Genomic DNA, 13,902 nt, shown 5'->3' with positions numbered 1-13,902 from the left:
TTTTCAGAAAAAAAACGCCTCAGTGTGGAGCCTTGTGTGGACCCACTCCCCCATTCTAGTACTCTAGGCTGCACCTTGTTTTTCTTATAATATGCCTTAATAATATAATAATAATAATATAAGAAACTGACGCTATCTTTCTTGACTATCAAAAAGCTGTTGACAAGGTTTCTCACCGACACTTGTTACATAAACTTTCCTTCTTAAACTTAAACTCCGACGTACTAAAATGGCTTGAAGCATTCTTAGTCAACCGCTCACAGTTCGTCAGCGTGAGTGACGTCCCAGTCCCAGTCCTCTGTCCCACTTCCGGTTACTTCAGGTGTCCCCCAGGGGTCTGTTCTTGGCCCACTTCTTTTTTTGATATATATCAATGACTTACCCCTCCATGTAACTTGTAAAATCTGTATGTTTGCAGATGACTGCGTGATTTATCATACCATTAACAATATTACTGACGCAGATACATTGCAGCAAAACCTTAACCATGTACAGACTTGGTGTACCCAGTGGCTAATGACTTTTAATCCAAAAAAATGTAAACATATGTCATTTACCCGTAGTCGCAGCCCCATTCCGTCTTCTTACACAATAGCCAATAGCCTCATTGAAACAGTCCCATCATTCAAGTACTTGGGAGTCTTAATTTCATCTGATGTTAACTGGGGCACACATATCAACAGCATTCTATCATCGGCGAACCAATCACTAGGCTTTTTGAGGCGCCACTTACCTCATGCCCCACGCAACGTGAGACTACTAGTGTACATATCACTAATCAGGCCTAAAGTTGAATATGCTTCACCAATCTGGGACCCATATCAAAAATACGTCATCAACGCACTTGAGTCATTTCAAAATCGCACAGCAAGATACATTCATTCATCCTACTTGTATGACGTAAGCATATCAGCCTTAAAAGAAAAATCTAAATTACAATCACTCTTACACCGTCGTACGATAGCCAGCCTTTGTCTTTTTCATAAGTTTTTCTACAGCTCACTTAACCGCATGCCGTACATCACCCCATCAGCAAGAATATCGCAACGCACTGGTCACCCGCTACAGGTTTTAAAACCGCGTTCACACACAACTACTTTCTCTGCTTCATTTTTTTCTCGAACAGCGTCAGAGTGGAATGCCCTTCCGCACCATGTTGTATCTACAAATAACAATTATTATATTAACAATAATAATAATATGTTCATTGCTGCTGTGTCCTCTGTTTTACCAAATTAGTTGCCATTGATTGTACTTAACGCGAGTATTTATTTCTACAACGGTTCATTGTTTTTTATGTTGTATTTATGTGTACAGTATTATTTTTGTGCAAGATTTTCAACAGTCATTATGTTATATTGCCACGTTATGTCGTTTCTCCTAATGTTGCCAAATTAATTACCTAGTGCGTGTTTTCGTTTTCGTTTGCACAGTGTATCAATATTTTGCTTTTTTTTCTCCTCTTTTTACAAAGTTCATTGGTTTTTATTTGGAATTACCCATCACATGATGTACCTCACCCCTTATGTAACACCCCTAACGGGGCCTTTAAGGAATATAAACTGAACTGAACTGATATAATTCAACATTATTTTATTCAGCTTTCTTCTTCTTTCTTTCTTCTATTTTTTGTATCGCAATATCTAAATTGATGAGGTTTTTGACGTATGGTGTGTTTCTAACTATGGAAACTTCAGTTGACGGTTATAACGAATGTGACGAATGTGACACCGTAGTGCTTAGCCAGAGTACTTTTGCCTCAACATTTTTAAACATCCATGCTGTAATAAAATCAACATTGTGTCCACTAGTAGCTTCATGAATGGAGGGCAATCAGGGAGTTCAACCTCATAACACTCTCTTCAACACCTTAAAAGGTATTAACATCTGAATAAACTTATCGATACCCTATTTTTAAATAAAATTGTTCAGTAATTCCTTGTCCACATGCTTGTAACCAGTAAACTTTTGCAACGCGAGTGAATTTTGGCAGCTGCTGCAGTCGCCTTATTCTCTCCTCTCAGTTCACTTTGGTAGTAATCTTTCATGAATACGCATGCTGTCATAGTGCTCTCTGCATGCAAAGGGCTTTTGAACATGTGTAAATTTTCTGCTGCAGTGCTGCGGGGTGACATTGCCAGGCTCCAGCGGTGCACAGCTATAACTACAGTGAGTTTTCACACCTGACAGGCGGCCATTTATCCGAGGTTTCAAGTATGGTCCACTGAATCGCTCCTATCTTGCCAGTCTGAGGCCACGTTGATTCTTCGTTAAAGGGACACTAAAGAACAATGCCAAATCGCTGGTGAAATGGTCTTTCAGCTGCTCTTTGGGTTGTAACGTCTACACAAGGACATTTTATGAACAAGAACTAGCTGAGAAAACTGGACAACTACAGTTGTCTGTTTCGAATTTTACATCCAAAACACAACTGTATAACGGCATGATGTTGCGGCATGATGTTGCGTTTTTGGAGTGGTCTGTTCTTTTTTCAGGGCTTCTTAAGCTCAGTGTTTGTACTTTCGTACCGGAATGAAACATTTATACCAAACACTTATCCAACCCCAAGTACACTATTCAAGTACTAATATAATTCATGTAGAACATAACACAGGTCAGTTGGAACTCGTGCAGGGTAAAATTGGCAACCAACTCTTGGTTTTGTGTCTTTTCCGGCTTGCCGAACCATTGCTTGCATAAGTCTGTTCTTTTCGTTAACCATACATATGATTTACCAGATCTGTCTCCTGGTTTATTGATTTTTAGTGTGTCTTTATGAGAGGAGAGTGTAAGGTACCATCTGCAAAATGAATGGACACTTTTGCTTCAAATTGCAGCAAATATTACATTGATTTTTCATTATCTTGACATTAATTAATTCACAATGTGCTGTTGTTAAAAGAAAGTAACAAGTTTATTTGAGCCTACCATCATATACAGTAGACTCTCGTTAAACGGAACCTGAAGGGACCAAGAAAATGTGTTCCATTTAACAGGAGTTCCATTTACTGAGAGATGAACATGGGTGCAGAATCCAAGTATGAAACCAATTATATTAGATGCAGTTGTTCCGTTTAAGCAGCAGTTCCGTTTAACAGATTTCCGTTTACTGAGAGTTCACTGTATACAGGCAAGCCTTTCACTTTTTTGTGACTGTGAGCCAAACTAATTATGAACAAAAGTGGGTTGATTGTTGATGAGCACCACTGTCTTGTGTTGCAGGGATCGGAAGGTGCCATTCCTCGTTCTAAGCCCTTCAAGTACACCTATGAGAAGGAGATCGTCATGTGAGTTACGCTAACAGCCAATGCAGATTACATGGAACGTAACAACTAGTATGCGCATCGTATTAAAGAAGGGACATATTTAAACGCAAGCACAGACGCAAGGCCACTGCCAGCTATGTAGCCTGTGTGGTTGTCTGTTGGGAGAGCCAAGTTGCTTGCACCGACTGAAGTTGTTTTGCAAGGTGGTCACGTCTGTGTGCTTTTATGCCATGTATAGCAAAACCTCAGAATAACAAAGTCAGCAAAATTGGCAATTTACTTCGTTATTTTGCAATTTTGTTAGATCGAAATTCAACCTTTTCAGCAAAGTATAGTTGCCGAAGGATTTGTTTTTACACCAAAAGTCCTACAAGAATGTTAGAATAATATGGCAGCACAAAATAAACTTTAGTGATGTAAATGAAAAATCTGTATTGAACCTGAGTTCCGCTGTCCACGATTTGATGATGTGCCAACGAAATTCTTTTCACAACAACTGTACGTCATGCTTAAAGCAGGAACAGATGCAGGTAAACCACACTCGTAATATGGGATAAGCGAAGCTATCGCACTGATTATGCCGCTGCAGCGTGTCATCAAAACCTCATCTGTTGCCCAAAATGGTGCGGCACTGAACCAAACCAGTTGTGCTTCTTCGAGTTCAATGAATATGCAACATCGAAAACCACCCCATGCCACAAAAACAGAAGAGCTTTAGCCTAAAATCGAATGAAAACAAGCAACAGCCTGAGTTATAACACCGTTCATGGTGTTGTGTTTTCTGTTTTGTTGCTTTGCACGCACATTATGTGCAAAAGATTGAGCAAGACTCAGTACAGCGGTGCAAATTTTGATCACTGCAATGCATTGCTTAAACAGAATTGTCGCAAGTTGGTTTTATCACCAAACACCCAAACAGTGTTATAGAATTGGTAGTGATGCAACCGGTAATTGCAAGCAGCTTTGAAAAATCGGTTGGCTCCTTAAAACTTGTTGCACCAGTGCACTCACCAAAAAAAGCTTTAATTTGCATGAAATCACCTCTTAGTTTCACTTGCTTTTGCTGGGAATTGATCCTATTCTTCAAAGTCCAGGATAGCTTCTTTTAACTTTTGGATCATGCAGAGTGAGAATGTACAGTGGCAGATGTCACCTGCGCAGATGTTCCTTTCCTCGCTGCCAAAAAGTGTCCACCGAAAAGCAAAGCATGGCAAGTGCATGAAAAGGCAATGAGAACAGGACCAGAAACTTTATTGCGTTCCACTCTTAAATACGATGCTTAAGCGTCGTCTAATTCTTTTAGTAACTGCTCTGCTGTTGGACATGAACAAATTGTCAGCTCAAATGGCAATTCTGAATTTCTCTCTTCTTTGTTGCCACTGCCGCAAAAGCTCCTCTCCATTGCAGGTATGCCCACTTCAAGAAGTTAAACTACTTCTCTACCGAGTGCATCTACTCCCCAAATGCTTACAGGTGGGTGGGCTGGTACGCGTCCTACTTTCCCTAATTTTTGGAACATTAAGGCAAATATTGGAGCTTTGAGTTGCAGAAAAATGTCGTAGAGGTCAGGTATTCATGAATGAAATAAAATTTTGCGTCGCACATTTGCGGCGCTTCGTGCTTGGCGTGCTGCAAGGATCATCCAAATTAAAGGGGGACATGGCACCTTGCAAAAATTTTTTTATTTCTTGATCGATTTTGGTGAAACATCCTGTGTTTATGTATATTTGTGTGCTAACTTTAAATATGGAATTTTATGTGCTAACTCCCATTGTTTTGCAGAGGCCATGCTCGGGCATACCTCAAGGACCTCGAAGCTATTCGGCCAACGTCCATCCTAGGTGAGCACTGCTGTGTAATTCTTGCCATTTCCATCTTCATTAATGCAGTATAGATGCATTCACTTTCTCACTTTATATGCCTCCCAGTGGCTGTTTCAATTTATGTTCGTTGTATGATTAGTAGTGCCCATTCCTCCCTGGCTGGTGGACAGCGTAAAAGAAAAATGGTAAACACAGCAAAACTGGTGGTGACAATGCGTTCCTCCTACCCTTGTGAGCTTAACTGATGTTTTTCTTTCATGCTTCTTTGCATCTTGTTTTTGGGTGCTTTGGCAAAGCCAGCACTTCTGAACTGAAGCTCACAGCCATGAAAATACAATCTCTGAGAAAACTGTTTCAAGTTCTCAGGCCGCTGTCATCCTTTAGTTTTGCAACCATGAAGGAAAACGTGCACGACACTCAACTGTGCCAATACGTACAACTTAGCATGAGTGGCTGAGCCAGCTTAGCTGAGCAGCCCATCGCTGCCTCACCGTCAGAGCTGACTGCTTTCATTTCTTACATGCAGTAAGTGTTGTTTTACTTGATTACTAAATTCGTTAGAAACACAGTTGACACATTTCAGGTTTATACAGTTTTGTTTATATATTTTGTTTAAACAGCCATGTGCTACCAGGAAAGCACGACAAAACTTGAAAAAAAGTCATTTTCACTGCAAGGGCTAAGCAACGAATGCGATAACAACAAATTGTAGTGTTACACGAAGTGAGGCTGGCAGCTAACTGTTTTGTATCTGATCTCGCGTAACTACAAAACGCTTGAGTAAGAGAATACGGCCGCTCCAGAGAGCGATGCTCTCCGCATAGTCACTTCGCGTTGAGAGCGCAACACGTAGAAGGGTATATGAGCTGCCCGCTGTGATGACTTTCGAGAGAGCGCGTGCACCAGTGATCACGACTGCGCCCTTAGATTCAAAGTTCAAAGTCGCTCTTCGCGCGACCACTCCCCCCCCCCCTCGAGTCTTCCCGTCTTTTAAGGCTCGTTAAAGACGGGGGGCCTGTTTCCTGTCTGCTTCAACGGCAGGCCTCCCGAGCGGGGTGATGTTATCGCATGCACCCTCCGAGTGACGGAAATGGGCCTTCGGCCGCGTTCATCGCCCCCGCTCGCGCACTTTTACCCATGGTAGAACATACAATGCGGGAGGGGGGGGGGGACCTTATCAATTTGGTTTCATACCGGAAGGACATGACGGCAACGGCGAAAACCCGTCGAGACTGTCCATATAATTGCTATCACAATAAACGAAACTAACAATTGCTTTCTGGGTGCTGTTTGTACTTAATTGTGCATAAGCCCAAAGAGGGCCTGCGGTATGCATAAATCAGTTACTAAAATAAATTTAAGTACACACTCTTCTTCTGTCTTCCTTTGACTGTTGTCTGGTAATCATTTGTACATGTTTAGCACTTCTTGAAAGGGTTGTGTGCATCAACTTTTGCATGGTGGTAGATCGTTAGAACACAGGTGTGTATCCCAGCCGAGCTTACGTTAGTACAAATTTTATATGGCTACACAGCCAGTCTACTGTTTTATTTTTGAATAGTGCAACCTTCTGTGAAGGCTATTTTACAGGAAGGGGTGAATAGCAGACAAAATGTGTCAGAGCTAATAAACATGTCTGAAAATAATGCAGTTCAAGGCGCAAGTAAGTAAATATGTTAAAGAATCTGTCAATTAGTTAAGAACAAGTGTTGCGTGGCATATGATCGCATGGTTCTTTGAAATGGGATTGAGGAAGTCTGTTTCTTTGGTATCTGCTGCGCATGAGACTCCGGAAGACTAAACATTGCTTCGGAGTGTCATAGTCGAGCAAAAATGCATCAACAAGGTTCTACTGTGGCATTTTTGTATTGTATGCAACTTCCTATACATGTTTCTACTTCATATAGCAGTGAAATGTGATTCACTGCTAACAGTGGGTGTCTTCTTGTGCAGACATCATTCACTCTGGTGAGTGCATGGCTGTCAAGGAGGGAGTCCGACTCCCTCAGAAAGGTAAGCAGTACTATTGAGTCTTAACTGAGGGGCAGACACCATTATCTGCTTCCAGCGCTGCCTTTAAAGGGACACTAAAGAGCAAAACGATTTTTCTCGCATTAGTAAAGTAGTCTTCCACAATACCAAAAACACCATGCTTGCTGCGAGAAGACGCTTAATAAGCGAGAAAACGCGCAAAAAGAAAATACAGGTGGCGACGCCACCTTGGAATTCCCGCACCATTTGCCGTGACGTCACATATTTTTGACGGCGCCTGCTTGAGCCTACGTAGTTCCTAATCGGTTAAATCGAAGAACATTGTCCTCTGAGGGGCCTAGAGACTTGACGTAACGAGCTTGGAAATTTCGTCGAGCCAGTGGCGCCAAAATACGTTAAATGCTCTTGGAAATCTTTTACATCACAAATTACGAAGTTCGGCACGAAATTTAAAAATGAAACTTTGAACTTGGTTTTCTCCTCTAATAATAAACATATGGTGGTGAAATAAACTATACAAGAGTTCTCCGAGCACACTTTATCAATCTAAACCAATTCATTGTTTCTCTTTAGCGTCCCTTTAAAAGGCGATGATGTGCAGGCATAAATTATAATGTGGCATATTGTTTCTTAAAGCAGTGTGGCTGCTCTTTCTGTCCTGTTTCTTTTATATGCGAAGCATTTCTTAGCGAACTTCTGCGACTTTGAGCGTATCTATCTATCTGTCTGTCTGTCTGTCTGTCTGTCTGTCTGTCCGTCTGTCTGTCTGTCTGTCTGTCTCTGCCTGCCTGCCTGCCCGCCTGCCCGCCCCCCTCTCTCTCTCTCTCTCACAGCTAGCTAGCTAGCCGCCTACGACCTTGTGCTCTCCTGGCCGTTCCGTTAATCGGATGTATACCAAAATTGGTGTGGCATAACATGACCTTATTACGAACATAAATGACAGGTCATAACATGAAAATCATGACATGCATGTCATGAACAACATGATTTACATTCCATGGCCTTGTGGCTCTTGCGGCCGTTCCGTTAATTTCATATATATACCAATATTGGTATGGCGTGACAAGAGTTCATGACGAACATAATGACAGGTCCTAACGGGCAAATCGTGACATGCATGTCATGTGCAGCATGATTTACATGACATGGTCTCGGGCGCTCACGGCCATTTAAATGAATGGATATATATGAAAACTGGTATGACGAGACATTTCTGTATGACGTACATAACTGACACATGGTAACATGAAAATCATGACATGCATGTAATGTTCAACATGGTTTACATGCCACGCTCATGGTGCACTCGCGGCCGTTTTGCTAAATTAATATACACCAAAATTGGTACTATTATGCGATTCAACTTTATGAAAAACATGAATAACAGGTGGTAACATGAAAACCATGGCATGCATGTCATGTGTCATGATTTACATGCCACGCTCATGGTGCATTCGCGGCTGTTTCACTTGCTTGATATACACCAAAATTGGTATTGCGCGGCACGACTATATGACGAACATAAATGAGAGATGGTAACATGAATATCATGACATGTAAGTCATGTACGACATGATTTACATGCCACGCTCATGGCACACTCGCAGCCGTTTCGCTAGATTGATATACACCAAAATTGGTATTGCGCGATGTGACTGTATGAAGAACATGAAAAACAGTTGCTGACATGAAAACCATGACATGTATGTCATGATTTACTTGCCACGCTCATGATGCATTCGCGGCCGCTTTGCTAGCTTGATATACACCAAAATTGGTATTGCGCGACGCGGCTGTATGACAAACGTAAATGGGAGGTGGTAACACGAAAGTCATGACATGTACATGATTTACATGCCATGCACATGGCGCATTCGTGGCCGTTCCGCTAGATTGCTATACATCAAAATTGCTATTGCGCGATGTGACTGTATGACGAAAGTAAATGAGAGGTGGTAACATGAAAGTCATGACATGCATGACATGTATGACATGATTTACATGTCATGCTCATGGCGCACTCATGGCCGTTTCGCTAGGTTGATATGCACTGAAACTGGTATTACGCGACGCGACTGTATGACGAACGTAAATGGGAGGTGGTAACATGAAAATCATGACATGCAAGTCATGTACGACATGATTTACATGCCACACTCATGATGCATTCGCGGCCATTTCGCTCGTTTGATATGCATCAAAATTGTTATTGCGCGACGTGACTGTATCAGGAACGTGAATAATAGGTGGTAACATGAAAACCATGACATGCATGTCATGTATGTCATGATTTACATGCCACGCTCATGGTGCATTCGTGGCCGTTTCGCAAGCTTGACGTACACCAAAATTGGTATTGCACGGTGTGACTGTATGGCGAACATAAGTGACAGGTGGTAACATGAAAACCATGATATGCATGTCATGTATGGCATGATTTACATGACACTGTCACAGTGCACTTGCTGCCGTTTTGTTAACTGAATATATACCAAAATTGGTATGTCATGACATGAGTGCGTGATGAACATAAATGACATTTCATGCATTGTATACACCAGAATATACGTTTCATTGGCATGGTATATACCAGATTTTACATGCAAGCGTGCATGTCAAACATGCGATATATGATGAACTAGATGCCGTGGCATGAATGATTTCATTTGGCTCAAAGACGAACAAGGTGGTGTATGCAGCTCTTTGCTGGCTGCTTCACATTACGTCAATTCCCACAGTGCGTGGGATCTGCCGGATTTTTGCACTCTGGTGCTATTCATCATCCTTCTTTATGACATATCAACAGGCCCCATTCACTGCTTCATCATTGGTTCAGTACGGTGCAGTGTTGGCAATATATTATCAAGGGATGAAGCGCTGGAATAGGAGGGCATGAGTAATGAAAACAAACAAACACAGCTGCACTCATTTAGGGTAAAAGAGTATGTATTGCAAATGAGTTCTGCGGAATCCCGCAAGGTCCCAGAAGAGCTATGAAGGGGATAATTGACAACCACCCGTTTGTAGCACAAAGCCACAAGGAAATCCTCTACAGTATATTCGATAATTCAAACTCCAGGGGACCTCAGGATTTTGTTTGAATTATGAGAAGTTTCAATCATCAGAAGTTCTCATATTTATGACTCCGGGCACCGTGCCAACCAACGTTGTGATGTCTATGGTTTCTTTGTGCTGCAGCAACATCATAGACAGCTCTGCATGATTGCCAGTAAAGTTTTTAGAAATAAAGGATCATAGTGGCACTTGTTATTATACAGCATGTGCACGCCAGTGTAAATAAGGGACAGAATATGTTGTGTTCCGTGACAGCTTGCAGCCCCTTCCCATTCTTAGGACTTTTCCGCATGGCACCGTTGTACTGTGGCTAAAGTGACTTAAAGACTCGTACGGCACTCGATAGTCCAAGGCCAGGCCATCTCTCTTTTTCACGTGGTTTGGCTAGTTTGGCGCTTTTTTAAGCAGGCAGTCGGCTTTATTTGTGGCTGTTAGTAACATAAAAAGGTGAATGTTTAGCTAGAACCAACAAAGGCAGCAGATATTTTCAGGCATGGACAAGAAAAAGTGTTGAATTAACCAAATTTGTGCAGTGGGGCAGCTTGAATTGAATGGCTGCAACCCGCTATCAGTGATTCCACTCCTGCGCCAACTGCGCCAAAGTGCGCCAAATTGTATTTACTGCGCCATCCTGATAATATCGACGAAATTTGCGCCAAACTGCGCCAAAGTCTCGGGTTTGGGGGCGTCTATCACCGGCAATCGCACCGCCGGCGCGTCAGAACATGTGCAGCTCGATCTTGGGGCTGCCAATAAAGTCGCAATCATGAACCAAGAATTATTCCGCTGAATAAATAGCGCTCGCGCGTGCGTTCCGAGTAAGCCACGATGCCATACACGGTGCCGACGCAGCTTCTGTTCTGCAAGTCGGCTCGACAGCAAAACGCGCTCTCCGCAGAGGCTCGTCACGTCTAGGCCTATCGGTAGCGAGAAAGCGCGACGGCGATTCATCGGCGGACGTCGTCTGGTCCAGAAACGCTGCTGGTAGCTCGTTTCAAGCGTCGCACGGCACGTAAGGAAAGAAATGTTCAGTAATAACTACATGAGTGCCGCTAAAATGTCTGTCACTTCTGTTTCCGGACATCGCGGAATGAAATCTGGGATCGTTCGCAGTAGATATATGGGACAATATCGAATTTTCCTTGCTTCGCGTTTATGGAAGAGCACGCGAACGGTGGAAACGCGTTGAGACTTTTCCTCAGATAAACTTTATCCATGGATCTTCATCCAGAACAGCTTTTTCGTAATTCCGTCCGCCAGCACGTCCGAGTTTGTAATCACTCTGCGGTAAATACCCCCTAAAAGGCCCTGGCCTCTCGAGCTCACGTGCTAGGGTTCCAATTCGATTTTTTTGCTTGCTTTTTTAAAAATGTCATCTCATTAGTAAAATCATATCTCCTGGTCGGAGCAGCCGCAAATGCGCAGCTGTCAGTAGCGGGCCTGTCGCTGACGGCCCACAGTGAAGCGGCTACGCCATGTTACACGTCCGCCCCTCGCTTTCGGGGGTCAATAGCTAACGGTTAAAAAAACTCAGTTTCACTTAAGAGCGAAGCAATGAATGCAATACCAAAAAATTTTATTGTGAAACGAAGTAAGACTAGCAGCTAACTCTTTTGGATCCGATCTCGCGTAACTCAACAAAACGTTGGTTTAAGGGAATATGGCCCCTCCAGAAACCGAAGCGTTTTCTTGCTCTGAGTTCTCTAAACGCAAAGTAAGCGTTGAGAGCACAGCAAGTTTACGAGCCGTCTCCTGATGCCTCGAGATAGTGCGCGCGCAAGCGACTGCGCCCTTCGAACGATGCGCCCCCCCCCCCCCGCCCTTCCTCTCCCCTGGCGTCCCTTCATGCTCCTTACGAAAGACGGGCGGGGCGTTTCCTCTCTGTTTGATGAGCAGTCGACGGCAGGCCCGCACGCGGGAAGATGTTATCTCATGCGCTGTCCGTGCGGCGGAGACAGACGGCCGGCTAGTTTAATCTCCGCTTCAGTCGCGTTCGTCGCCAGCGCTTGCGAGCTTTTACCTGCGGCTAGAATGGGCGTGGTGATGTTATTAATTTGGACTTTATACGGAAAATTACGGCAACGGCGGCAGCAAAAATCCGCCGAGAGTGTCCATATAATTGCTATCGCAAGGGTCAATGTACGGGGCAGATTTTGCCCCCCCCCCTCTTAGGGCGCCCCCCCCCTCTTAGGTGATTAGGGGGGGGCGCCCCCCTGCCCCCGCTGTGCGCACGCCTATGCTCCTGAGATGATTTTTTCCATGAGATTTGCAATGAATCGAAATATTTCTAGCCTTCATAAGAGCCCCATAATAATACTCAGGTGCTTGAATGTTAATGCAATATGCTTCTGTATTGCACTCCAGGATGTAAAATTCGCTGCTCCAAAGTGCTCCCAGATGCAAAATTATCTGCTCCAAAGTGCTCCAAGATGAAAATTTTGCTGCTCCAAAGTGCTCCAAAACGGAAATTTTGCTGCTCCAAAAATTGCTCCAAATCAGAAGTCCTCGGTAGCATCACTGCGCTATGCTTTCAATGTATTTTAATAAATTGAAGACATAGCGCTTAGCCAGTAGGCGGTAGCATTCAGGTGCTTTATAGGCAGTAGTATGATGGAAGTTGAACATCTCATCTTTAAGACTATTTTGCTTGTTTTCTGAGCCTTAGAAAGGCATTCTAAGTGTTCTGTAGTCTTTAGTTATACAAACATAAATCCTAGTCTCCTTTTTTTTTTGCCCATATTTGATGCCCAATGATGAAGCACTGGGGAGTGATAAGAATACGTCCCACTAACGTGCTACTAAGTAGCCTCTCATTAAAGGGAACCTGAAGTTACCAGGAAAATATGTTCCATTTTACAGGAGTTCTATTTACTGAGAAATGAACATGGGTGCAGAATTACAAGTGCAAAAGCAATCATATCGGAGACAGTTGTTCCAACAGTGCCGTTTAAGAGATTTCCGTTTACTGAGAGTCTACTGTGTTTCCAAAACAACATTGGGACATGGAAGTTTCACAACCATGTGTTGTGGAAAAAAATGCACCGCCAGACTCCTGTGACATGCAAGAAAAATGTGCCCGTGAGAAGATTAAGGGCATTTTCTTTTAAAATGATCACTACTACTTGTAGGCAATGCTGCGCATATGTTTACTTTTGCAGGAACGTGCAGCCTTTGTGGCTACATCTCCAGCCAGCAGTTCTGCAAGGCCTGTATGCTCCTTAAGGGACTCAACCAGGGTGTGCCGAGGTGCGTTTTCCCACATGACTTCACAGCAGCCATCACAGGATGCGTGTGTCAGAGATACAATATAAACACTTTTCATAATCAGCAAGTGTGCTTCCCTGCGCTGCATATTCACCTAACTTTTGACGGCACCTGCCGTCCTTCAAGTGGAGACGAGGTCCTAGTTGCACGTGCTGGGGCCTGTCTATTATGCGTGTTTATGTCAAGAGAGCTGAGTCTACATTTTCCATGTTGCGCTTTAACATGCTGTTTCCAATTAGTGACTAGCCGCCATTAGTTGGACCAACTGCATTGCAGGAAAGCTAGCTAGCTTTACAATTATGAAAGGGTCTATTGCTGAACTTAGAAGGAAATAAGCATGTATTCCACCATATCACAGAATGCCCAGAAAGCTCAATTTGCAGTGGCTAGTGACACATTAAACTTTCACTTTTTTTCCAGCGTTCATCTCAAAGGTGCTCTATAGAGTGAGAAATTTTGTTCAATGTAGTCGGTGCATGGCT

The 13,902-nt window shown here is 43.2% G+C and overlaps 2 protein-coding genes across 2 annotated transcripts in view; both read left to right on the top strand.

The window, feature by feature from the left end:
• LOC119393182 (vacuolar protein sorting-associated protein 72 homolog) overlaps nucleotides 1-13,902 on the top strand; it is a 234,535-nt gene that overhangs the window by 141,096 nt on the left and 79,537 nt on the right. The gene's annotated exons all lie outside the window — the stretch shown is intronic.
• LOC119393177 (cytoplasmic tRNA 2-thiolation protein 1) overlaps nucleotides 1-13,902 on the top strand; it is a 38,308-nt gene that overhangs the window by 15,539 nt on the left and 8,867 nt on the right. Inside the window, exons 8-13 of the mRNA XM_037660010.2 lie at nucleotides 2,120-2,169; nucleotides 3,223-3,287; nucleotides 4,674-4,739; nucleotides 5,049-5,107; nucleotides 7,043-7,102; nucleotides 13,315-13,402. Of these exons, the coding sequence (XP_037515938.1) occupies nucleotides 2,120-2,169; nucleotides 3,223-3,287; nucleotides 4,674-4,739; nucleotides 5,049-5,107; nucleotides 7,043-7,102; nucleotides 13,315-13,402 (388 nt within the window). The remainder of the gene's footprint in view (nucleotides 1-2,119; nucleotides 2,170-3,222; nucleotides 3,288-4,673; nucleotides 4,740-5,048; nucleotides 5,108-7,042; nucleotides 7,103-13,314; nucleotides 13,403-13,902) is intronic.

Source organism: Rhipicephalus sanguineus, chromosome 5, assembly GCF_013339695.2.
Source record: "Rhipicephalus sanguineus isolate Rsan-2018 chromosome 5, BIME_Rsan_1.4, whole genome shotgun sequence".
Taxonomy (NCBI): Eukaryota; Metazoa; Arthropoda; class Arachnida; order Ixodida; family Ixodidae; genus Rhipicephalus; species Rhipicephalus sanguineus.
This window is presented reverse-complemented; position numbering and strand designations above follow the sequence as displayed.